The 27,125-nt window shown below is 39.4% G+C and overlaps 1 protein-coding gene across 1 annotated transcript; it reads right to left on the bottom strand.

Annotated features, from left to right (window-relative positions):
* Nucleotides 1-222: 222 nt before the first annotated feature.
* On the bottom strand, nt 223-27,125 carry LOC116333532. The gene is made up of 22 exons (XM_039610436.1): nt 26,989-27,125; nt 24,265-24,332; nt 24,077-24,174; nt 23,805-23,927; nt 23,610-23,718; nt 22,562-22,625; nt 21,274-21,314; nt 20,967-21,151; nt 20,756-20,839; nt 20,415-20,647; nt 9,341-9,408; nt 9,151-9,248; nt 8,881-9,003; nt 8,685-8,793; nt 7,641-7,704; nt 4,857-4,897; nt 4,565-4,749; nt 4,400-4,483; nt 4,059-4,291; nt 663-767; nt 540-584; nt 223-398 (listed from the first exon to the last, which is right to left on the bottom strand). The coding sequence occupies exons 2-21, from the start codon at nt 24,326-24,328 to the stop codon at nt 554-556; spliced, it is 2,142 nt and encodes a 713-aa protein (XP_039466370.1). The 5' UTR covers nt 24,329-24,332; nt 26,989-27,125; the 3' UTR covers nt 223-398; nt 540-553.

The following is a 27,125-nucleotide window of genomic DNA, read 5'->3' as shown; positions in this document are numbered from 1 at the left end:
TGTAGTTAGTTATTGTCTGTGTAGGTTCTCAGTCATCCCAGGTCATGGTAATCCAAAGAGCTTGGAAAGAATACTGACTGGACTTCTTTGAGTTTCTTCTGTCAGTGCGCCCCAGGGCAGCTGTGGCTACAGTGTAGCTTGCCATCACCAGTGTGTGAATGAGTGGATGACTGAATGTAGTATAAAGCGCTTTGGGGTCCTTAGGGACTAAGTAAAGCGCTATACAAATACAGGCCATTTACCATTCTTGTGACGTTTCACCTCAGAGATGAAACGTGAAACAAAGAAGTCCAGTTGCTTTTCTTTCCAAGCTTCTCAGAACGCAGCGATTGTTTGATCAAGCTTTCTTGATTGAAGAGAGTTAAAGTTGTTTCCTTCATCCCAGAAATGACGTCTGTCTGCAGGCAAAAAAAAAAAAGAACATGCACTTGTCCATAAAAGTGCTGAAAACAGAAAGACTGAACTGAGTTTTGAAACCAAACAAGAACAATCATGGTAATTCATTTTACAGTTTGCAGACTACAGTGAAGCTGACCCACCTTGCTTCACTCCTTCATTGTTTGCCTTCTTCAGATGAACAGACCCTGCAGCAGAGACACACACATTAAAAACTGAACTCCAGGCAACAGAAAACAAAGAGAGGCACACTGATATGTTCTTACAGAGCCTTGTAGAAAGCCTTCTGGGCCATCATGTGCTCTCTGAAGATATTGATGGCTTTAAATACATCCATATGATCCTGATTCTCCTTTATCACCTTTTTGTACCTGTGTCACAGAGAGAGAGAGAGGGAGTAAAAAAGGCTGTTTGTTATCATCACCAACAAACAGCCAATCACCAGTGTGTGAATGTGTGTGTGAATGGGTGGATGACTCGATATGTAAAGTGCTTTGGGGTCCTTAGGGACTGTTAAAGCGCTATATAAATACAGGCCATTTACCATTTACCATCACAAGGAGAAAAGCAAAACACAAAAGCTCAAAAGTTGAAGAGTAGAGATGGTAGACTTAAAAAAAGGAAAATTTGGGACATTTAGGATCTCACTGTGGTTCCTTTCTGCATCATTGTTCACCCTCCAAAAGGACGGGGGATGTAATCAGCTGTGTTTGTCTGTTTGTTTGTCAGCAGTCTAGTGTCCATAGTTTTCAAGACATCATGTCCAAATTTTGTGTGATGGTAGCAGAGGTGGGCAGTAGCGCATAATCTGATTACTGTTTTCAAGCAATGAGTAAAGTAAGGGATTACTATTGCAAAAAAGTATTTAGATTACTGTTACTTTCTCGTAAGAACACTGCATTACTGCGTTACTGAACCGTGATTTTGTTTGCGAGAGTGTCTCATGACAATTACGTACGAGCATGAGACGTCTGTGGCAACAACAGCTGTGTGCAGATCAACAATGGATAATATGGAGTGTGGGAGAGAGTACGACCGTGCAGCATTAAAAGCGTGGAAGTACTGACCTTACTTTGAGTTTGATTCTGTAAAAACTGACAAAAACATTAGCGTCCGCTGTTCACTCTGTGTGGGAAGAAAACTTCGTTTCACAGCGAAAAATTAAACTTCAAATCTGAGGAAGCACTGAGCACGCTGCCACGGGCATGTGAAGTTCACACAGATCCTCCCACTGACATGACCTCTGCGGCACCGGGCAAACCTCCACATCCTGCTAAACACGTGACAGTAGATTTAAGAGCGACAGAACTTAGTGCCACTGAATCTTTGACTTTATTTATTTTTTGCTGTTTTACTTGCATCTATTTGAAAAAGTGAGTGTAAACACAAAAGTTATTTTATTTTATATGCTGGAATGTGCAGAGAATTGGTTTAAATGTTAAAGATTTTCTTCCAGTCAGAGAATGTTGCATATAACTTAATTTTTGTGCTATGTGCATAAAGTTAAAAGATTAAAACAAGTTTTAAAAAGAGACTTTTTCATATGATGATTTATATATGATATATATGATATGATTTTTTATATGACGGATTATGCAGAACAAATAGAAATTGGGCTGAAAGATCTATAGCTTTATTACTTCTTCAGGTTGAGTATCATGTTTTTAAAAAGTAGGTAAGTAAGTAATTCCCTTTGAAAATAAGTAATCAGTAAAGTAACGGGATTACATTCTTGGAGAAGTAATAAGCACTCAGGAACTAATTACTGTTTTTAAGTAACTGGACCAACACTGGATGGCAGACACCAATAACAGCTCGAGGCATTTTAACTTCAATTTAAATCAGTTCAAAATCAATCAAGGCCACACCAAATATGAAAATTGGTAAAAGCTTTATATGACCTGCTTCACAACTATGTACTAGTCCTTGAGGTTAGAAATAATTTAGTCTTGACGTTCATTGTTAGAGCCGAAGGTAAAACCTGACCTCGAAAAAACAAATTTCAAGAAACCATGTCGAGTAATGTCACACATGAAACAGCAAAGAGAGAGCTGTGCAACACACTTTATTTTTCACTATGACGCTCTACGATGATGCTATGACTTCACAAATATATCTTAAAAGCTCAAGTTTTTACAGCCAAAGATGGGTGAAGATAACGCAATCCCCATGTTAATAATGATAATACAATGTGATGTCAGCACACATTTTAGTTCTGTAGCTCATCTTTGTAGTTTGTTTTTAAACATTTTACACCCTTTTTTGACTTTACACCTCTCTTTTTTGTCTGTCCCTTTTGGTCATTTTATAGCTTATTACCTCTGTGTTTAAGTTTTGGTAGCTTTAGCGGCAGTTTGAAAAGCTTTGAATGAATTCTAATGAAACTTTGTTGTGGTGTGGAGTGGGTTCATGTTAACAATCCATTAAAACTTGGCTTAGATCCACTGAGATCCCCAAGGTCAACTTAATGTTTAATTGGTGTGAAATTGAGAAAAAGCCTGATAACTAACAAACCATGATTCTTACATGTGTCGTGTGCAATGTCAGTACAGTATAATATTAGATGATATTACATAAGATAGTAGTAGTACAGTAGTACTCTTCTAAAAATCCAAAACCAAAATGAATAAATAGAAAATACACAACGATTCCCTTAAAAGTAGATACTGTTCAGAGAATGAGCGGCATGGTGGAGGTTTGTGTTCAGTGCTTCTTCTTTTAGTTTATTTTCATTTTCATTTGTGTTGTTGTTTCTTACAATATTAAGTGCAGTGAGGTGACTGGTGTATATAAATAAAACTGAACTGAATCTCATTGTGATCATTTGTGTCTCACTGCGGGTGTTTGATACTTGTTTGTGTTACTTTGTGTAATTTTTAGGTCATTTTAAATCTCATGTTGTTGTTGTTACTTTTTCCTTTGTGCTAGTTTCTGACATGATTGCGTTCATGTGTTTTTTGGTGGTTTTATTTGCCTTTTCTCGTCAATTTGTGTGTTTTTGATATTTTAAATATTGTTTGGTTGTTTTTGAGTTCCTTATGATCAATTGTGTCTCCAGTTGTTTTTTTGTTGCTTCGTGTCCATTCTTTCTTTTTGGTTGTTTGCTGTCTTAATTTAGTTTGTTGATTATTTTCTGTCTCATTATGACTCATTTTGACAATTTAGTGACTTTTTTGGTTGTTTTACATTTGCCGTTGGTCTTTCTGTATCTTTGTGGGACCAAACCCTTTGTCCCTCTAAGTCTATTCATTTACTCGTTCATGATGTTTGTACAGTATGTGTAAATACGAGGGCAATCCCAAAAGTAAGATCTCCTATTGTTTTAGAAACACACACAACCATTCATTACATCATTTTAAAGCTTGACGACTTATTTATTTTTCTACACAATCGCCATTTCAGTCAATGCATTTTTGTAGACGCTGTGGCAGTTTTACAATGCTCATGTCATAGCCGCTCACGCAGTGCGCGACTGTGTTTTGGGACCAAAGTGGGTATTGTTGGTTGACTTTCTCATTATGACTCATTTTGAATTTTTGGTTGTTTTACATTTCTTTTTGGTCTTTCTGTTTCGTTGTTGGACCAAACCCTTTGTCCCTCTAAGTCTGTTTATTTACTCATCCGTGATGTTTGTACAGTATGTGAAAATAGTGATGATCTACCTGTTTATCCAGGTGACTTCCTTCATGCTGTCTTTGGTCCACTCCTGGTAGAAGCTGTTAGTCATGGACCTGGACATCAGCGGCTCTTCGAGCAGTTCTTGAGCCAGGAAGTAACGTAGACAGGACCGGGCCGACAGAGCCACTAACCAATAAACTGGCTCCTCCAAAACCACAGAGTGGTACGGTTGGAGAGGATAATGGAGCCACTGTGTGGGAGGTGAAGCCAGGAGTCTCTGAAGGACAGGACAAAGTGAATCACAATTAATTTAATTCATTTTGCATGAACTGTTTTGTTTCAGTGGTGTGTTTTTCTTTTGACTGCAGCAGGAAAATGGTTTCACCTGGTTTGTCCTGCTGTAGAGTTTAAGTGTGTCCAGCAGCAGTGGCCTAATGTCGTCAGTCTCCTCTAGATTACGAATCAGGACCTGCAAGAAAAGTCAAAGATGGAGCCGAAGTCTGAAGCTCTATGAAAAGAGCTGGTCTGGAAAAACCTTGTGACCTCATACCTCTAGAGTGCTTCTCACTCGGGTCAAATACAGCGCCTCCTGCTGCATGAAGCTGGAGTAGCACTGCTCTGTCACATGACCAGACCGCAGCTCTCTGAGGAAGGAGGACGAGTGGAGGATCTCCTCTGCTAGTGCATCACTTTTGCTCCAAAGGACATCAAACAAATCCACGCCGGGGACAATACCTGAGTGAGCAGGCGGGACACTAGTGAACATACCTCTAAAGCTGCAGTTCCTCTAATGAACACACAGGTGTGTATGAATGAGCTCAGTAGTGTTATTAAAGTCTCACCTGGTTCAGGCTGCTCCTCGGTGCTTTCAATGACAGCAGAGCTGAAGATAAACAGGAGATCACCGTGAAGCAAATTTATAACAAAAAACAAAAAGGAGCCCATCCCAGCAGCCACAGGGAGAGACAGGTCACGACTCTTTCAATCAATTTTACATCTTTTTGATGATTTTATATCACTTTATAATTATTATTATCATTTTCTGTTTTTTGTGCATCATCATGTAAGATCGACAGTGCACAGTGTGCTTTGAGGTAGGAGCTAAAAAGGGTGTAGTTTGTGTGTGCGAGCACCCGTGTGTACTGTGAGCATGAGCGCACTTGTATTTAAAAGGTTACTTCAGTGCAGTGGTTCCCAAACTTTTTTTTGCCAGGCCCCCTTTTTTACAAGAAAAGTGTTTATTTCACACCACAAACATTTAGTAAACGATTAAGCAAATACAAGTAAACGGCAATAAATTACAACTCTTTTATGCTACGTCCACACCTACACGGGTATTTTTGAAAACTCAGCTGTTTCTATGCGTTTGGGCTTTTCGTCAACACATAAACGGCGTTGCGATTCACCGAAAACGGAGATTATTTAAAACTCCTTTTTTGCGTTTACGTGTGGACGAGGAATACAGAGTTCGTCAAGCAACGTCAAAGGTATGTGCCTCTTTTCACGTCACGCTGTGCGCCACGTTATTGTTTACATGAGATGAATTGCAGAATGGCAGATAGAGACAAAATACTGTTACTGTTAATCTGACTATCTTCAGTTTTTAAAGGCAGAGGCGTCACGATGTGATTATTTTACATGTAGTTGTTTTTGTTCCTGTGTAATAATATTCAACATTGCTATCAATACATTTTTCAAAAAATGCCTCTCTGTGCAAAATGGGTTTAAACACATAAACAGCTGTGGGATACTGTTTGTCCGTGATTTGAACCGGGGGAACAAATTACGGCAGGATCAGCCTGATATTATTTGTATCCCGCTGTAACTTTACTGCATAAAGAGCTAACATGTCCAAAATGTCAGGAGTAATTATTACAAGAAGTGTTTGTGAACTAAAAATCAAGAATGTGGGATACTGTTTGTCCATGATTTGGAGAGCCCAGCGCTGCTCCCGACGCAGGGAAACTAATTTTGCAGGGGAGACCTACCTTGGCACTTGTGCAGGTGAAGCCAAAGGGAAGACATGCTTCACCATATTTTCTAGTCTTTGGCTTGGAAGGAAGTTGGTTTGGAAACATATTTGGCGACGCTTCATCTGCTGCTTTGCGTTTATGTGGGAGCCCCGTCAAAAACCTGTCCACAGTGTCCAAGCGCTCTTTTTTTTTTTCTTTTCACCTGCAATGGCTCTGCCCCCCCCCTAGGGGGCGGGCCCCACACTTTGGGAACCTCTGTGCTAGAGGGTGTGGGGAGCCATAGCCCCGTCCACCTGGGCATGAAGCAGGTATGGAGGAGATCAAAACTCCAGACGTCCAGAGGCCCCCAGAACACAAGAGACCAAGGAAGACCAACGGAGGGGCAACCGTGCCACTCTCCCAGAAAGAGCTGAGGAGAGTCCCAGATGAGGGGTCGGGGGGGCTGCAGTGACGTGCCCGTGAGCTCCGCCGGCAGCCAGCTGTGCGTATATCACTTTATTATTGTTTTCTGTCTTATTTTGGTTGTTTTTCCTCTCCTTACAATCATTTGTGTCTCACTGTGGTCATTTAACAAACATTTTTGGTGCTTTTGTAGCCCTTTTTAGTCTATTTGTGTCTCTTTTAGTGGTTTTCTGTCACTTTCATTCAGTTTACATGTTCTTTTTGTAACTTTGTACCTCTGTTTGACCTTATTATTATCACTTTTTATAATTTAGTTGTTTTCTGTGTTATTGTTGTTATTTTATGTCTTTTTTTGGTTGCTTTATGTATATTTTGTTTATCTTATACATCTTTTTGGGAACTTTTGTTCCGTTTCCTGTATTCATAACTCTTTCTAGTTCTTTTCAGTCCCATTTTGGTTATTTTTACTTTCCTGAAGATCATTTTTCTCTTATTGTGGTTTTTTTGTGCACATTTTTTGGCTGTTTTGTGTGATTTTGTAGCTGATTTTGGTGGTTTTATGTTACTTCAGGTCATTTTGCATCTCATTTTGTAACTTTGTAGCTTTGTTTGATTTATCTGTATCACTTTTTAGTTTTCTGTCTCATTTTGTTTGTTTGTTTTTAATGTCACTGAGGTTGTATTGTGTATTTTTTAGTTATTTAAATTTTTTTTATAATGTTTTTGCAGAAATTTTAAATACCTGTTCATAATTGTTTTTGCCTCACTAAAATTGTGGTACATCATTTATGTCCATGTATGACTTTTTTGTGTGATTTAATTTGCTGTTTTGCATTTTTTGCTGTTAGGAGTTTCTTTCCATGACGGTTAGTGTACATTTAGCGGCCATATTTCAGTACAGGTCTCTTGCACTGTTTCACAGTATATAACCTTTTGTTTTTTATTTGTTTCTATTTTAGGAAAAAAAAATGTACACGTGACATCTGTTCTCGTCTCTGAATGTAAATTTTAAACATCACAGATTTCATTTTCCGTACTTTGTTGACTTTAACAGCACTGTGGTTTAGTGTAAGGTCAACTTAAAGGTCCTTCTTGTAATTACACAAAAGTAGAGCCCTGCCCTGCTTCAGCTCCCGTTGGTATGTCTTCACACGATGTTAATAGTTACTTTGATGAATTTGGAAAAGTTTTAAACTCTTTTAAATACAGGATTTTACAGTAAATACTTTGAAGAACCTGATTATTGCCTACCTGGCATTCATGGAGCAGATGTAGAACTTGAGCTCGTCACACGGGGCGCTTTGCAGCTTTCCATCTGAGTGCGAAGCAACACAAGAAACATTCTGATTTATTTACTTTAACTTTCTTTAAAAAAACAACAACGTAGTAACCGTGGCAGAAATAGCTACGTTATCTCCTCAGTCAAAACAGATATTTATGTTCAAATCTTGCTCACGTCAGACACAGCATGAACTAAACTGATTTGAACTTAAACTGATGGACATAAAAAATCACTGATGCTTATTGCAAATCAAGAAAGAGGCAAAGGACGTACAATATATCATTAATAAACTCAACAAACATCAGCAACCATACATGTGCATTTAGCAGCACACAGTGTGATGCCTGATAGACGTCTAACTGCTGTATTTCCCTAGGAGAGAAAAGAGTGCAAGATAATGTTCGTCAGATATGGAGAAAGATGCAAAAAAAAAGACAGGACAGGAGACAAAGAAGAGAGGTTATATTCGAAAGTAATGAGTGCTCAGTGATGCTTTATAAACTGCAGTTTTAAAGATTGGATCTTCATTTTTAATCACATATTGGATCTGTGTATGACGTGTTTTGAGTTCTGTGTGTTCATATTGTTAAATGACATGCAAAACAAACTAAGTACACTAACGTTGAGTTGAAAATACTCTGCAGTTTAGTCGAGGATAAACAAGTTAGTTTGCAGTGATGTGGTGAATTCACAGTAAATCACTGTGTTGGACTGGTGCACAGTGGCTGTGGTGCTCATGGTCAGTGTAACAGGACAATAAGTAATCATTTGAATTCCACTTCTATGCGGGTTTGAAAATCAGCCATGGTATCTTGTGTAACATCGGCTTACATGTTGTTGAATTGAGCTGGCTAAATGCACAAAGATTAGCAGCACAGAAACAAACAAACAAAAATCAGGTTGCTCTCTGCCTTCCTTCTGGTAAAATAAGGAGTGTCTCCAATTTGGGTTTTTTCCTGATTGCAACACACAACAATTCATCTCTATTATGAATCTGTGTTGTGTTTAACTACCATTACGTGTCATTTCCATACAAGCCCCAGCTGCTCCTGCTGTTTTTGTGCCACTGATCCAGCTGCTGATGCTGAAGGGCGTGTCATCAGTCCAGAACCAGGAGCCGTTCTTTAAAAAGAAAACAGAAAGGCAAATGGAGGAGATGCTCACAATAAATGACCCAAATTGCACGTGGCAAAAATGACCATCGCTAACCTGTTGCTCCTGGTAACCGCCCAGCCACACATGAGCGCTTGTGTTTGCTACCTGGGCAACAAACTGCAGATCCTCTGGCGTGTGGATGGATACAAGGTCACCTCCAGACTGAGAGCATAGAAACTGAAAGACACACATTAAAATTGGTTTAGAATTTAAATTTAAACATAGTTATTTCAGAAAGTCACAGAATTCATGTCTGATTCTCATGTTAATCTTTAAATGACACATGATATCATGATGTGATGATATATTTGTCAGCCTATTTACAGTGGCATCACTCCAGGAGCTCCACACTGGGTAGAAAGACAAACATCTCCGCCCGAACAGGAACCATCGAGGATGGCATGAAAGCAAAGAAACTGTCCCTGGTGACATTGTAGGGAATTATACACCTATTAAAACACACATGTACACATATTCCTGCATTTTAACGTGAGTTCAAGTCATTTTTTTCTACCTAAGGAGGACACCAAGGCTGATGATGTGATCAGGAGGACAACTGGGAGCACGCACACCATCATGGACCTGTATCACAAATACACACAAATTTTACACAGTTTTTAAGTGGGCTCTGTTACTAAAGAAGAAAGATAATATGGACCCATACACACAGATAAAAGAGACAAATGTTTAGTTTTAATCAGAATCATCACAATACTTCAGGTTTGCCCCGAGTTCCTAAAGGCTCTGGATCTTGTAGGGCTGTCTTGGTTGACACACCTCTACAATGTTGCGTGGAGCTCAGGGGCAGTACCTCTGGATTGGCAGACCAGCGTGGTTCACATCTTCAAGACAGGTGAACAGTGGATGAGCTCAAACTATAGGGGGATCACACTTCTTAGCCTCCACTGGAAACTCCATGCCAGGGCAGTGGAAAGGAAAGTCTGTTCATTATTCGAACTCTGGATTCAGGAAGAACAACGCTGTTTTCGTCCTGCATCATTGTTACATATGACGGGAGAAGGGAGTGGGGGATCGACAGATGGATTGGTGCTGTGGCTGCAGTGATGTGGATGCGGTACCGGTTTGTCGTGATGAAGAGAGAGCTGAGTGTAGAAGCAAAGCTCTCAATTCACCGCTTCATCTACGTCATCTACGTGGTGACCAAAAAGAACGAGATCGTGGATACAAGTTGCAGAAACGAGCGTTCTCCAAAGGGAGGCTGGTCTCTCCCTTAGGGATAGAGTTCAGCCATCTGGGAGAGGCTCAGAATAGAGCTGCTCCTCCTCCACATCGAAAGGAGTCAGTTGGGGTTGTTCGGGCCTCTGACCAGGATGGATGGATTTTCAGTTTTTGTTTTTAATTCAGGCTAATTTCAATTTATTTCCAGAGTTGAAATCTTTTTAACTACTACCTTTTATTACTGTATGGAAAGACAATACAGGCATTACAATATAAGCAGCGAATGTCTTGAAGGCTGTCATGTTTCGCTGTGTGGCAGGCCGGGATTGGACCCAAACGCAAACTCACGGGGACTGAACTTGAACTCAAAAGCACAGCTTTATTGCTGGAAAACAGATCACAAACAACACAAACCTAAACTGGGAAAACTAATCATAATGCATACCAGGAGACACAGGGAGGATCACACACAGCATGAGGGAGAACGCAACACTGACACAGGGAAACACAGGGCTAAAATACACTGGGAAGTAACGAGGGGAATGAGACACAGAAGGGGAGCACAGCTGGGAGAAATCAGAACTGACGAGACAAGGAAGCAAAGTAGAATACACTCACAAGAGACCTGGACCTTCAAAGTAAAACAGGAAGTAGCATAGACGCAAACTGGACTAGGGGAGACAGAGCAACTAAGAAACACAGAACAACAACAAAGAGACACAGAGGGCAGCTATTAAACACTCAGAGAACTAAAGAGAATACAAGAAAGCCAAACTAAGACACTAGACTAAAGAATAAACTGGGGGAAGAAAGGGAACTAAGATCATAATACAAAACTCAGACACAAGAAACTCAAAACACTGGGTCACCGACCCAGGACCGTGACAGCGGCAGTTCACTCAGTGTTGTAGAGTCTCAGTAAACAGAAAGTTTTGTTTACTGTAATAACATTTTTACCAGACTAATGAATACTATAACTAATGATATTGTCTTTATATTCTTATTTTATTTATCCAAGTTCACTTCAATTATTTTGAATTTTTTTTGAAAGTCAAATTTTTATTTTTATTTTAGTTAACAAATTCTTTTTTCACATGTAGCTTTAGTTTTTAGTTTAGTTTGTTCATTATAATAACCTTGGCAAGAAGCTTGGTGAGATCGGAAATGGAAATAGAAGAAATCCCCCTCGGTCTGGAATGTCTTGTGTTTTGGGGAGGAGATGATTATTAAAAGGGTGGTAGATCAGCCCACATCCACAGTGGTGGAGCTTTTTAATGATCTGAAGGCAATTTGGACCACTGTCACTAACAACACCATTGGTAACACACTGCACTGTAATGTATTAAAACACTGCTGCTAAAGAAGGCACATGTTCAGGCCCACCTCGAGTTTGTCAGCGAACGTCTAAATGATTGAGAGAAGGCTTGGGAGAAAGTGCCGAGGTCAGACCAAACTAAAATCAAGCTCTGTGGCTTCAACTCAACCCCCAGGTTTGATTATGATTCAAATAACACCATCCTCACAGTAAAGCTGGGAGGTGGAAACATGCTTGCGTAAATCATTTTTGGGGGGCGCATTTTTTCTCCTGACAGTACAGGACAACTTCACCGCATTGTACTAGTTGTTGTACTAGATGGAAGGAAGCAAACTAAACACAAAGCACACAATGGAGGGCAAGTGATAAGTGATAAACCGAGCAAAGGCAGATTGGACATGATTGGGAACTAAGTAAATTGAGAAAGGAACTCAGAACTAGAAACATAAATAACTAAAATAGGAGGCACTGAGAAATAATTATAGACTCAAAAGACTGAACAATATAGATCTTCACTGCAGTCACATAACAAATCACTGATTGAGGAAAAAACCCCCAACCCAAATAGGTGTACGCAACCATGTTTTTTCTAAGCAAGCCAGAAAAACCAGAGCTCCCTGATAACATCTGTGCCGCCACCGAGAATATGCAAATTCACAAAAGGGCTCTTGCCACATCTGAAGGGAATTACTAAAACACAATGAAGGTAAAAAAAAAAAAAAAAAAAACAGTAAATGTTGAAGTACAATGTAATCACAACAAGGTGACTGTAGGTTATTGAGAAAAAAAGAAAAGCAAGTTTATGAAAGACAGAACAAGTAGCACAAGGTGAGAAGAATTATACCTCCAAGTCAAACAACCTGACTAACAAACTATCTCTGGACTAATTACACTTTGAGTACATTTTAAGGTGTGGCTCTCTCAGTCTTGGCAGGCTAAATTAGAACCAGGTAATGCCAACTGGTAGCAGCCTAACCGTTGAAGCTGTTGTGTCGTTTTCCTACATCATAGCATGTGACGTACCTTATACTCCTCTTTGTTGTCTGCATTAAAAATGTACAATTAAGTTTTAAATTCAGACACATGTTGTCCAATCAACATTCAGCTTTAGCTTCAGATCACAGAAATAATTGATGCTGTTTCAATTTTTTTAAAAAAGGCAACATTCATGTAATGAAATTAAACACACTTGTCTTCGGCCACTAATAAGTTTTCTGTCAAACAGAGTCAGACAGTGTGGCATTGCTGATTTGAAAATACATACAAAGCTTTACATCTATATATTTGAATAAGACCTCACTGCTCACCTGAGTTCAGATAGAATTCCTGTGTCAAAGCCTTCTCGAGCTCTCGTCTATCATCCACAGCAGCTGCCACGTTACTAGCATCCACCTCTCGGGTCCTTCCCCTTTTGAGTCTTTGAGCCAAAAACCAAACCACAAAAAAACCCCAAACAAACATCTGAGTGACAATGAAATGACAGCGCTTCATGCCTCCATGTTGTTGGAATGTGGATCTGCAGGTGTAATTTCTGGGGGTGGTTACTTCCAGGAGGAAAATGGTGAAATGACTAAAAGAAAGGAGATGTAACTGACATCACATAGGAACACATAAGAGCAACTCGGGGTTCAGAATCTTCCCGAGGAATATTTTGGCGTGCAGACTGGAGCAGCCAGGGATCGAGTGCTTGTGCCGCTACTGATTAACTACTGATTAAATGTAGAGCGATGTATAAACACAAGAAGTAACTGAGGGATCACAGCTCACTGACATGAATTCAGCTCCCAAAATATTAATGACATGATTTTCTTGTAGTTTTGCTTCTGTACACCACTGCAATGGATTTTAAGTCAAACAATCAATATGCAGAGATCCAAAATTTGAGTCTTAATTCTAAAGGAGCTAAGAATGTCTCAGTAAGCCATTCTTGCAAGTTCTTTTATTTCTATGTCTAAGTGTTTTTCATCTGTCTCATAAACCCAGTAGGAGCAACTCGGGGTTCAATATCTTCTCTAAGAATTCTTTGGCGTGCAGGGATTGAATGTTTGTGCTACTTTTTATTTCATAACACCTGAAGCTGATAAAAGATCTGCTCATGTCATTCTGTCTGTAAACACAATAGTTTTTCTTTGCGCGTCTCTTTTTTTCTGTCTCTTTTGGTCATTTTATACATTGTTATCACCGCAAAAGTGTTTATGCTTTTGGTAGCATTCAAAACGTCTTGAAAAGTCTTAAATAAATTCTGATAAAATTTTTTAGGGGTTTAGAGTGAGTGATGAAAAAAAGTCTGTTGAAATTTGATTTACATCCACCAAGGTCATCAAAGCCGACACGATGTCTTATAAATAAAGCTGACATGACTTGACTTAATAATTTATTGGTGGAAAATTTACAAAAAGCCTTATAACTTATATCAACTGTGGCTCTTACAAGTGTGTTGTGCAGAGGTGGCAAAAGTACAGACGCTCTTCATTTGAGTATAAGTACAGATACTTGTGTTAAGAAAAAGTCCTGTGGAGGCTGACGAACTGAAGCAACTTTGTTACCCGAGCAAAAATAAAAAAGTACAGGTTTTGAAATGGACTCAAGTTAAGAAAGTATAGATAGCTCAATGAAGGAAACTTCTACCACTGGTTTTTATGCAAAGGTAGCAACGTAACAAACATGAACATATACAATATATAACACAATTGCTTTAAAAGTAATGCCCAATTTTAAACTTCATCTTTAGACAGTTTGTTTCTAGTAGCCTGTCACAAAAACTCATCATTTGTTCTCTACAAAAATACCAAAGATAACACAGTTCGAGACAAAAGAAAAAGATATTTTGGCAAACATCATGGTGATTCCCAAGCTATTAGCTGAAAGCTCAGAATATCCCAATTTTTCGGATGAACAGTATCTGAAAGTCATGTCCCTTCTTATCTCATGAAAGTCATGAGATGAGAAGAAAACATAGCAAAGACCTGACAAAGATGCATCTGGAACTTCAGTTAATCACTCACAACAGTGAATCTACTGTTCACCAAAGCCTCATCAGAAGGGTTGGCTGGGTTGGCAAGTAAGGGAAACAAGGACAAAAGGCTGAGATATGCCAAATTACACATTTACTGAACTGAGAATCAGTAAAGATCGTTCTGATGGAGTGATTAAGCCAAATTTACACATTTGATTGATCTATGCTTCAACTCTCACATATGGCCACAAGCTGTGTGTAGTGACCAACAGATTGAGCTATCTGCATGGGGAGTCTAGACACCCCCTTAGAGACAGGGTGAGGAGCTCAGTCATTTGGGAGCTCCTCCACATCCACATCTGACCAGGATGCCTCCTGGGCACCTTAAGGGCGAGGTTTTTCAGGCATGTCTACAGACAGAAGACCCTCAGCTAGACCCAGTACACCTTGGAGGTCATCCACTAAATCACCAAAAGTTTTTGCTGGTCTGCCTTCACACTTACATGAACTTGAATCACATCCTGTTCTTAATCCATAAGGTTTAACATGAGGTTGGCCAACTCTTTGCAGCTATAAAAGCTTCAACTCTTCTGGGAAGGCTTTCCACAATGTTTAGGGGTGTTTACGGGAATTTTTGACCATTTGTTCAGAAGTGTATTTGTGAGGTCAACGGTGATGGTGGATGAGAGTTGGACTCACAGTCTGTGCTCTAAATCATCCCAAAGGTGTTCTGTCATGTTGAGGGCAGGACTCAGTGCAGGACAGTCAAGCTCTTCCACACTAAACTCAGTCATTGATGCCCTCATGGACATTGCTTTGTGCACTGGTATGCAGTCATGTTGGAACAGGAAGTGGTCATTCGCTGGTTGTTCTCCCTTTGGATTAAAAAGGCAACATTCCAACACTTTGCACAAATTCGGTATTTATTTGAGGGTTTAATTTATCTGGGGTTTCTGCTAGAATAGGTTTACATGCTTTTTAAGGTTTCACTATCATTCTGGCTTTGGTGCATGACTGTGTTGTACCAGCACCTGTTATTACATATGCTCATTAACAAAAACAACCTAGCCAAAGTATATGAAACACAAAAGATTTGGTTCAAAAGGTGGAGAAACAACACATAAAATTTCAAAGAAGTTTTTTTTCCCAGATCACACTCTTTAAATTTGTGAGGGTACTGGGTTTGGCAACGTCTACCTGTCAGTCGGATAATACCAAAACTATCAAGCTCAATCTGTTATTTTAAATCTCTTTCTGATTATTTTGTGGTCTTAATTTTAAATGACTTTCACAAAACAAAAGAGGATAAATGCTGAAAAAGGACCCAGGATGTAAACAGATGTGTCACAGTCGGGAAAGCTGACTGAGTGGAGTGAGCAGGAGGACCCAAGTGCTGAAGAAGCAGAAAAAATGTAATCTTAAACAAAAGTGAGCGGTTTATTTAAGACTGGTTAACAATGTTCTTATTACTGCGGCATATTACTGTGAAAACAAACCTTTGTATGCTGTTGCAAAAGCAATAAAAAATATTGTTTAAAAAAAAAAAAAGTCTGGTTAACAGTACAAAACAAAAGGGCAAAGGTGAAACTAAACAATAACCCAAACTGGGAGAACTAAAGCTAAACATAAAAAACCTGAAACATGAAGATCTTGAAAGCATGGCATGAGCATGGCAAAATAGCAGACATAGCAGACAAGGAATGAACGAGAACTCAGAGGCTAAATACACACAGGAGGTGATCAGGGGAGGTGGAAACACATGGAGAAACAGCTGATATGAATGAACATAATGACGCCACTGGGGGAGGAAGAACTAAACATGCTGAACATGGAAACACCAGACTCTTCAAAATAAAAGAGGAAACATAATGGGACGCCGACATGACAACACATGACAGACTACAACATGTGGTCTTAACATGATTAAGTTAAGACCCCCCCCACACACACACACATAAAACAAATTAAGGATTGTACATTAACATAAAACTGTTGTCGGAACCATACTGAATTTCACCAGAGAAAAATACACTCACACGCACATATGAAGAGAGAGAGCGAGAGTATGCATAGTATGCAAACAGCTACCAAACAGCCATCATAATTTGTCATACAATGAGAACAGGACAAATCAACAACTGACACTGACTAATTAATATTAAAATCTGTAACATAATGTATTGTTTGGAGTTTAGTCTGTTACTGTTACTATTTTTACCATTTCTTCTTGGAGCAACTGTAACCCACATAATTTCCTTAGGGATTAATAAAGTATTCTGATTGTTTCAGGATGACCTGCCATTATCCAATGACACATCTGCTTACCTGTATCTTTTGCTCAGTTCTCCTCCTCTTCTTTTCTATTTTTTCTAAACTGAGGACCTGATGACTTTGAACTTTTCTTGTCCATCTTCCATTAGTTTTAATTTTGCACTCCAGTATGAACACAAATCCCCCAACCTGAGGATCACCACAACATAACCTAACAGACCTACACCTTAGTTCACAGATTCACTTTGTCTAAGGTGTATTTCTGGGATTTCACACAACCCAGGATTCAAATCATGAATACATAATGGGCTTGGATTTACAACATTATGAATGAAATGTGCTCTATTTTTGCGAGTTGGTTATTAGATGCTGCTCCAGCCAGCCAGAGTCCCCTGCCGCCCCGCCCTCTCCTCCCTGTGCCGCAAGCAGCAGGCGCACCTCGCAAACGGAGGGCGCCCTTACTCCCAGCAAATGGGTGATTGAAAACCGATCGGTGCCTATGACTATGCCCCGACGTTATGCGCTGGAATGACGTCGGGGCAGCATGAGTACGAGCAATTTTTTTTTTTTTTTTGCTGTGATGCCGCCCCCCACCACGATGCTGCCCCGGGCAACCGCCCGTGTCGCCCGTATCAAAAACCACTACTGTTCCCCAGTAAGTTGTCATTCCTACGTGCACTTTGTTCCTTTCTTTAATCTCCGACATTTGTGTTACACAACTTTCCACAACTTGCCGAGAGCTATTCCCAGCATCCATCATTTATAATTGTGTTCCTTTGTCAGTTTTCTGGCCAAAGTGAGTCCAAAAGTCTGACACTTTTGTCAGGTTTTGTTGCCAGCAATAGGCGATGACATTTGATAAGGAAAGGTTTTTCTCGACATTGGGTACCAGAGGTGAGAAAACAGAATCCCAGGTGCATCCTCAGTGGGGCCAGGTGTGTTTACCGTGTCGGCTATAGGAGGGCTGTTCTGGCGTGGGGCAATGAAGATGAGCAGAGAGAGAGAGTCCCAGGTGCCAAGTTGGATTGACTGTGTTTGGACTTGTCACCATGGATATAACATGATCAAAGGTTACTTATTGATCCTAATTACTATATTTCAAGCAGTACTGATCAACACGTGCTCATAAAACAAGTGGCACAAACCTCGTTAATATAATTGTACATAATATTTGACCTAAATATTTGAGTATTGTGATATGTGAATATGTAGATTAGAAGCTTAACACAGTGATTCCAATGTATAAAACACTCCAGTACAATATATATATAGTGTATACGAGCATATATGGTTACATAGCATATATGTCAGTATATTTCCAGTGTATACAGGTATATATGTCATAAAAAATCCTTAACAGCAATCCAAAGAGCTTGGAAAGAATACTGACTGGACTTCTTTGAGTTTCTTGAAGACGTTTCACCTCAGAGATGAAACGTGAAACAAAGAAGTCCAGTTGCTTTTCTTTCCAAGCTCCTCAGAAAGCAGCAATTTTTTAACCAAGCTTTCTTGATTGAAGAGAGTTAAAGTTGTTTCCTTCATCCCAGCAGTGACGTCTGTCTGCAGGCAAAAAAAAAAAAAAAAGAACATGCACTTGTCTGTAAAACTGCTGAAAACAGAAAGACTGAACTGAGTTTTGAAACCAAACAAGAACAATCATGGTAATTCATTTTACAGTTTGCAGACTCTACAGTGAAGCTGACCCACCTTGCTTCACTCCTTCATTGTTTGCCTTCTTCAGATGAACAGACCCTGCAGCAGAGACACACACATTAAAAACTGAAGTCCAGGCAACAGAAAACAAAGAGAGGCACACTGATATGTTCTTACAGAGCCTTGTAGAAAGCCTTCTGGGCCATCATGTGCTCTCTGAAGATATTGATGGCTTTAAATACATCCATATGATCCTGATTCTCCTTTATCACCTTTTTGTACCTGTGTCACAGAGAGAGAGAGAGGGAGTAAAAAAGGCTGTTTGTTGTCATCACAAAGAGAAAAGTAAAACACAAAAGCTCAAAAGTTGAAGAGCAGAGATGGCACACTAAGAAAAAAGGAAAATTTGGGACATTTAGGATCTCACTGTGGTTCCTTTCTGCATCATTGTTCACCCTCCAAAAGGACGGGGGATGTAATCAGCTCTGTTTGTCTGTCTGTTTGTTTGTTAGCAGTCTAGTGTCCACAGTTTTCAAGACATCATGTCGAGTAATGTCACACATGAAACGGCATAGAGAGAGCTGTGCAGCACACTTTATTTTTCACTATGACGCTCTACGATGAGGCTATAACTTCACAAATATATCTTAAAAGCTCAAGTTTTTACAGCCAAAGATGGGTGAAGATAACGCAATCCCCATGTTAATAATGATAATACAATGTGATGTCAGCACACTTTTTAGTTCTGTAGCTCATCTTTGTAGTTTGTTTTTAAACATTTTCCATCTCTTTTTTGACTTTACATCTCTCTTTTTCGTCTGTCTCTTTTGGTCATTTTATAGCTTATTACCTCTGTGTTTAAGTTTTTGGTAGCTTTAGCGGCAGTTTGAAAAGCTTTGAATGAATTCTAATGAAACTTTGTTGTGGTGTGGAGTGGGTTCATGTTAACAATCCATTAAAACTTGGCTTAGATCCACTGAGATCCCCAAGGTCAACTTAACGTTTTATTGGTGGAAAATTGAGAAAAAGCCTGATAACCAACAAACCATGATTCTTACATGTGTCATGTGCAATTTCAGTACAGTATAATATTAGATGATATTACATAAGATAGTAGTAGTACAGTAGTACTCTTCTAAAAATCCAAAACCAAAATGAATAAATAGAAAATACACAACGATTCCCTTAAAAGTAGATACTGTTCAGAGAATGAGCGGCATGGTGGAGGTTTGTGTTCAGTGCTTCTTCTTTTAGTTTATTTTCATTTTCATTTGTGTTGTTGTTTCTTACAATATTAAGTGCCGTGAGGTGACTGGTGCATATAAATAAAATGGAACTGAATCTCATTGTGATCATTTGTGTCTCACTGCGGGAGTTTGATACTTGTTTTTGTTACTTTGTGTATTTTTTAGGTCATTTTAAATCTCATGTTGTTGTTGTTACTTTTTCCTTTGTGCCAGTTTCTGACATGTTTGCGTTCACGTGTTTTTGGTGGTTTTACGACTAGCTTTGGTGATTGTTGTGTTTCTGGTGGTTTTATTTGCCTTTTCTCGTCAATTTGTGTGTGTTTTTGATATTTTAAATATTGTTTGGTTGTTTTTGAGTTCCTTATGATCAATTGTGTCTCCAGTTGTTTGTTGCTTTGTGTCCATTTTTTCTTTTTGGTTGTTTGCTGTCTTAATTTAGTTTGTTGATAACTTTCTGTCTCATTATGACTCATTTTGACAATTTAGTGACTTTTTTGGTTGTTTTACATTTGCCGTTGCTCTTTCTGTATCTTTGTGGGACCAAACCCTTTGTCCCTCTAAGTCTATTCATTTACTCGTTCATGATGTTTGTACAGTATGTGTAAATATGAGGGCAATCCCAAAAGTAAGATCTCCTATTGTTTTAGAAACACACACAACCATTCATTACATCATTTTAAAGCTTGACGACTTATTTATTTTTCTACATGATCGCCATTTTGGTCGATGCATTTTTGTAGACGCTGTGGCAGTTTTACAATGGCCGTCTCATAGCCGCTCGTGCAGTGCGCGACTGTGTTTTGGGACCAAAGAGGGTATTGCTGGTTGACTTTCTGTCTGTTGGGACCACAATAAATGCTGACAGATACTGTGAAACACTGGAAAAACTGGAAAAGAGGAATGCCGAGTAAGTATTCTGCACGACACCGCACGTCCAAACGTCGCCCGTCAAACTGTTATGATGTACCTGTTTATCCAGGTGACTTCCTTCATGCTGTCTTTGCTCCACTTCTGGTAGAAGCTGTTAGTCATGGACCTGGACATCAGCGGCTTGCGAAGCAGTTTTTGAGCCAGGAAGTAACGTAGACAGGACCGGGCCGACAGAGCCACTAACCAATAAACTGGCTCCTCCAAAACCACAGAGTGGTACAGTTGGAGAGGATAATAGAGGCCCTGTGGGGGAGGTGAAGCTAGGAGGCTCTGATGGACAATACAAAGTGAATCACAATTAATTTAATTCATTTTGCATGAACTGTTTTGTTTCAGTTGTGTGTTTTTCTTTTGACTGCAGCAGGAAAATGGTTTCACCTGGTTTGTGCTGCTGTAGAGTTTAAGTGTGTCCAGCAGCAGTGGCCTAATGTCGTCAGTCTCCTCTAGATTACGAATCAGGACCTGCAAGAAAAGTCAAAGAAGCAGCCAAAGTCTGAAGGTCTATGAAAAGAGCTGGTCTGGAAAAAGGCTGTGAGAATTTAAAGCATTCACAGCCGCTGATTCTGGGATAAACATGGTGACCTCATACCTCCAGAGTGCTTCTGACTCTTGTTAAATACAGCGCCTCCTGCTGCATGAAGCTGGAGTAGCACTGCTCTGTCACATGACCAGACTGCAGCTCTCTTATAAAGGAGTACGAGTGGAGGATCTCCTCTGCTAGTGCATCGCTTTTGCTCCAAAGGACATCAAACAAATCCACGCCGGGGACAATACCTGAGTGAGCAGGCGGGACACTAGTGAACGTACCTCTAAAGCTGCAGTTCCTCTAATGGCCACTAGGGCCATGAACACACAGGTGTGTATGAATGAGCTCAACAGTGTTGTTAAAGTCTCACCTGGTTCAGGTTTCTCCTCGGTGCTTTCAATGACAGCAGAGCTGAAGATAAACAGGAGATCACCGTGAAGAAAATGTATAAGAGTCTCCATAAACAAAAAATAAAAAGGAACCCATCCAAGCAGCCACAGGGCAAGACAGGTCACGACTCTTTCAATCAATTTTATATCTTTATAATGATTTTATATCATTTTATGATTGTTTTCTGTCTTGTTTTGGTTGTTTCTCCTCTCCTTACGATCATTTGTGTCTCACTGCGGTCACTTTACAGACATTTTTGGTGCTTTTGTAGCCCTTTTTAGTCTATTTGTGTCTCTTAGTGGTTTTCTGTCACTTTCAGTCAGTTTACATATTCTTTTTGTAACTTTGTAGCTCTGTTTTTAGAATTTAGTTGTTTTCTGTGGTTGCTTTATGTATATTTTGCTCATTTTATACATATTTTTGGGAACTTTTGTTTTGTTCCATTTCGTGTATTCATATCTCTTTCTAATTGTTTTCAGTCTCATTTTGGTTAGTTTTACTTTCCTGAAGATCATTTTTCTCTTATGTGGTTGTTTTGTTCACATTTTTGGCTGTTTTGTGTGATTGTATGTTACTTCAGGTCATTTTGCATCTCATTTTGGTAACTTTGTAGCTTTGATTAATTTATCTGTATCACTTTTTAGTTTTCTGTCTGATTTTGTTTTGTTTTTTGTTAATGTCATTGAGGTTGTATTGTGTACTTTTTGGTTATTTAATTTTTTTGATAATGTTTTTGCAGAATTCAATTTTAAATACCTGTTCATGATTGTTCTTGCCTCACTAAATTTGTGGTACATGATTTATGTCCATGTATGACTTTTTTGTGTGATTTAATTTGCTGTTTTGCATTTTTTGCTGTTATGAGTTTCTTTCTATGACAGTTAGTGTACATTTAGCTGGGATATTTCAATACAGCTCTCTTGCATTACGCATTGTTTCACAGTATATAATCTTTTGTTTTTTATTTGTTTCTATTGTAGGAAAAAAATGTACACGTGACATCTGTTCTCGTCTCTGAATGTAAATTTTAAACATCACAGATTTCATTTTCCGTACTTTGTTGACTTTAACAGCACTGTGGTTTAGTGTGAGGTCAACTTAAAGGTCCTTCTTGTAATTAAAAAATTAGAGCCCTGCCCTGCTTCAGCTCCCGTTGGTGTGTCTTCACACAATGTTAATAGTTACTTTGATGAATTTAGAAAAGTTTTAAACTCTTTTAAATACAGGATTTTACAGTAAATACTTTGAAGAACCTGATTATTGCCTACCTGGCGTTCATGGAGCAGATGTAGAACTTGAGCTCGTCACACGGGGCGCTTTGCAGCTTTCCATCTGAGTGCGAAGCAACACAAGAAACATTCTGATTTATTTACTTTAACTTTCTTTAAAAAAACAACAACGCAGTAACCGTGGCAGAAATAGCTACGTTATCTCCTCAGTCAAAACAGATGTTTATGTTCAAATCTTGCTCACGTCAGACACAGCATGAACTAAACCGATTTGAACTTCAACTGATGGACATAAAAAATCACTGATGCTTATTGCAAATCAAGAAAGAGGCAAAGGACATACAATATATCATTAATACGCTCAACAAACATCAGCAACCATTCATGTGCATTTAGCAGCACACAGTGTGATGCCTGATAGACGTCTAACTGCTGTATTTCCCTAGGAGAGAAAAGAGCGCAAGATAATGTTCGTCAGATATGGAGAAAGATGCAAAAAAAAAAAAAGACAGGACAGGAGACAAAGAAGAGAGTTTACAATCAAAGGTAATGAGTGCTCAGTGATGCTTTATAAACTGCAGTTTTAAAGATTGGATCTTCATTTTTAATCACATATTGGATCTGTGTATGACGTGTTTTGAGTTCTGTGTGTTCATATTGTAAAATGACATGCAAAACAAACTAAGTACACTAACGTTGAGTTGAAAATACTCTGCAGTTTAGTCGAGGATAAACAAGTTAGTTTGCAGTGATGTGGTGAATTCACAGTAAATCACTGTGTTGGACTGGTGCACAGTGGCTGTGGTGCTCATGGTCAGTGTAACAGGACAATAAGAAATCATTTGAATTCCACTTCTATGCAGGTTTGAAAATCAGCCACGGTATCTTGTGTAACATCGGCTTACATGTTGTTGAATTGAGCTGGCTAAATGCACAAAGATTAGCAGCACAGGAACAAACAAACAAAAATCAGGTTGCTCTCTGCCTTCCTTCTGGTAAAATAAGGAGTGTCTCCAATTTGGGTTTTTTCCTGATTGCAACACACAACAATTCATCTCTATTATGAATCTGTGTTGTGTTTAACTACCATTAGGTGTCATTTCCATACAAGCCCCAGCTGCTCCTGCTGTTTTTGTGCCACTGATCCAGCTGCTGATCCTGAAGGGCGTGTCATCAGTCCAGAACCAGGAGCCGTTCTTTAAAAAGAAAAGAGAAAGGCAAATGGAGGAGATGCTCACAATAAATGACCCAAATTGCACGTGGCAAAATGACCATTGCTAACCTGTTGCTCCTGGTAACCGCCCAGCCACACATGAGCGCTTGTGTTTGCTACCTGAGCAACAAACTGCAGATCCTCTGGCGTGTGGATGGATACAAGGTCACCTCCAGACTGAGAGCATAGAAACTGAAAGACACACACATTAAAATTGGTTTAGAATTTAAATTTAAACATAGTTATTTCAGAAAGTCACAGAATTCATGTCTGATTCTCATGTTAATCTTTAAATGACACATGATATCATGATGCGATGATATATTTGTCAGCCTATTTACAGTGGCATCACTCCAGGAGCTCCACACTGGGTAGAAAGACAAACATCTCCGCCCGAACAGGAACCACCGAGGATGGCATGAAAGCAAAGAAACTGTCCCTGGTGACATTGTAGGAATTATACACCTATTAAAACACACATGTACACATATTCCTGCATTTTAACGTGAGTTCAAGTCATTTTTTCTACCTAAGGAGGACACCAAGGCTGATGATGTGATCAGGAGGACAACTGGGAGCACGCACACCATCATGGACCTGTATCACAAATACACACAAATTTTACACAGTTTTTAAGTGGGCTCTGTTACTAAAGAAGAAAGAGAATATGGACCCATACACACAGATAAAAGAGACAAATGTTTAGTTTTAATCAGAATCATCACAATACTTTGAGGTTTGCCTCGAGTTCCTAAAGGCTCTGGATCTTGTAGGGCTGTCTTGGTTGACACACCTCTACAATGTTGCATGGAGCTCAGGGGCAGTACCTCTGGATTGGCAGACCAGCGTGGTTCGCATCTTCAAGACAGGTGAACAGAGGGTGAGCTCAAACTATAGGGGGATCCCACTTCTTAGCCTCCACTGGAAACTCCATGCCAGGGCAGTGGAAAGGAAAGTCTGTTCATTATTCGAACTCTGGATTCAGGAAGAACAACGCTGTTTTCGTCCTGCATCATTGTTACATATGACGGGAGAAGGGAGTGGGGGATCGACAGATGGATTGGTGCTGTGGCTGCAGTGATGTGGATGCGGTACCGGTTTGTCGTGATGAAGAGAGAGCTGAGTGTAGAAGCAAAGCTCTCAATTCACCGCTTCATCTACGTTCCTACCCTCACCTATGGACAAAGAACAAGATTGTGGATACAAGTCGCAGAAACGAGTGTTCTCCAAAGGGAGGCTGGCCTCTCCCTTAGGGATAGAGTTCAGCCATCTGGGAGAGGCTCAGAGTAGAGCTGCTCCTCCTCCACATCGAAAGGAGTCAGTTGGGGTTGTTCGGGCCTCTGACCAGGATGGATGGATTTTCAGTTTTTGTTTTTAATTCAGTCTAATTTCAATTTGTTTCCAGAGTTAAAATCTTTTTAACTACTATCTTTTATTACTGTATGGAAAGACAATACAGGCATTACAATATAAACACCAAATGTCTTGAAGGCAGTTCACTCAGTGTTGTAGAGTCTCAGTAAACAGAAAGTTTTGTTTACTGTAATAAAACTTTTACCAGACTAATGAATACTATAACTAATGATATTGTCTTTATATTCTCATTTTATTTATCCAAGTTCACTTCAATTATTTTGAATTTCTTTCGAAAGTTAAATTTTTATTTTTATTTTAGTTAACAAATTATTTTTTCACATGTAGCTTTAGTTTTTAGTTTAGTTTGTTCATTATAATAACCTTGGCAAGGAGCTTGGTGAGATCGGAAATGGAAATAGAAGAAATCCCCCTCGGTCTGGAATGTCTTGCATTTTGGGGAGGAGATGATTATTAAAAAGGTGGTAGATCAGCCCACATCCACAGTGGTGGAGCTTTTTAATGATCTGAAGGCAATTTGGACCACTGTCACCAACAACACCACTGGTAACACACTACACTGTAATGTATTAAAACACTGCTGCTAAAGAAGGCACATGTTCAGGCCCGTCTCGAGTTTGTCAGCGAACGTCTAAATGATTGAGAGAAGCCTTGGGAGAAAGTGCCGAGGTCAGACCAAACTAAAATCAAGCTCTGTGGCTTCAACTCAACCCCCAGGTTTGATTATGATTCAAATAACACCATCCTCACAGTAAAGCTGGGAGATGGAAACATGCTTGCACAAATCATTTTTTGGGGGGGCATTTTTTCTGCTGAGGGTACAGGACAACTTCACCGCATTGTACTAGTTGTTGTACTAGATGGAAGGAAGCAAACTAAACACAAAGCACACAATGGAGGGCAAGTGATAAGTGATAAACACAGCGAAGGCAGATTGGACATGACTGGGAACTAACTAAATTGAGAAAGGAACTCAGAACTAGAAACATAAATAACTAAAATAGGAGGCACTGAGAAATAATAATAGACTCAAAAGACTGAACAATATAGATCTTCACTGAAGTCACATAACAAATCACTCATTGAGAAAAAAACCCAACCCAAATAGGTGTACGCAACCATGTTTTTTCTAAGCAAGCCAGAAAAACCGGAGCTCCCTGATAACATCTGTGCCGCCACCGAGAATATGCGAATTCACAAAAGGGCTCTTGCCACATCTGAAGGGAATTACTAAACCACCATGAAGGTAAAAAAAAAAAACCCACAGTAAATGTTGAAGTACAATGTAATCACAACAAGGTGACTGTAGGTTATTGAGAAAAAAAGAAAAGCAAGTTTATGAAAGTGCTCACAAACGTACACAGAGGAGTAATTTAAAAGACAGAACAAGTAGCACAAGGTGAGAAGAATTATACCTCCAAGTCAAAAAACCTGACTAACAAACTATCTCTGGAATAATTAAACTTTGAGTACATTTTAAGGTGTGGCTCTCTCAGTCTTCGCAGGCTAAGTACAGAACTAGGTAATGCCAACTGGTAGCAGCCTAACTGTTGAAGCTGTTGTGTCGTTTTCCTACATCATAGCACGTGACGTACCTTATACTCCTCTTTGTTGTCTGCATTAAAAATGTACAATTAAGTTTTAAATTCAGACACATGTTGTCCAATCAACATTCAGCTTTAGCTTCGGATCACAGAAATAATTGATGCTGTTTCAATTTTTTTTTAAAAGGCAACATTCATGTAATGAAATTAAACACACTCGACTTCGGCCACTAATACGGTTTCTGTCAAACAGAGTCAGACAGTGTGGCATTGCTGATTTGAAAATACATACAAAGCTTTACATCTATATATTTGAATAAGACCTCACTGCTCACCTGAGTTCAGATAGAATTCCTGTGTCAAAGCCTTCTCGAGCTCTCGTCTATCATCCACAGCAGCTGCCACGTTACTAGCATCCACCTCTCGGGTCCTTCCCCTTTTGAGTCTTTGAGCCAAAAACCAAACCACAAAA

Source organism: Oreochromis aureus, linkage group 3 (genome assembly GCF_013358895.1).
Source record: "Oreochromis aureus strain Israel breed Guangdong linkage group 3, ZZ_aureus, whole genome shotgun sequence".
Taxonomy (NCBI): domain Eukaryota; kingdom Metazoa; phylum Chordata; class Actinopteri; order Cichliformes; family Cichlidae; genus Oreochromis; species Oreochromis aureus.
The sequence above is the reverse complement of the archived record's forward strand: the minus strand, read 5'-3'. Positions and strand labels throughout refer to the sequence as shown.

Excerpts from the sequence above, each read along its gene's own strand:
- LOC116333532 (XM_039610436.1), bottom strand. The coding sequence starts at position 24,328 with ATGATGGTGTGCGTGCTCCCAGTTGTCCTCCTGATCACATCATCAGCC. Across the intron at positions 8,794-8,880 it reads GCGGTTACCAGGAGCAACAG|AACGGCTCCTGGTTCTGGAC; the intron begins GTTAGCGATGGT and ends TTCTTTTTAAAG. Across the intron at positions 4,750-4,856 it reads CGAGGAGCAGCCTGAACCAG|GTATTGTCCCCGGCGTGGAT; the intron begins GTGAGACTTTAA and ends CTGCTCACTCAG.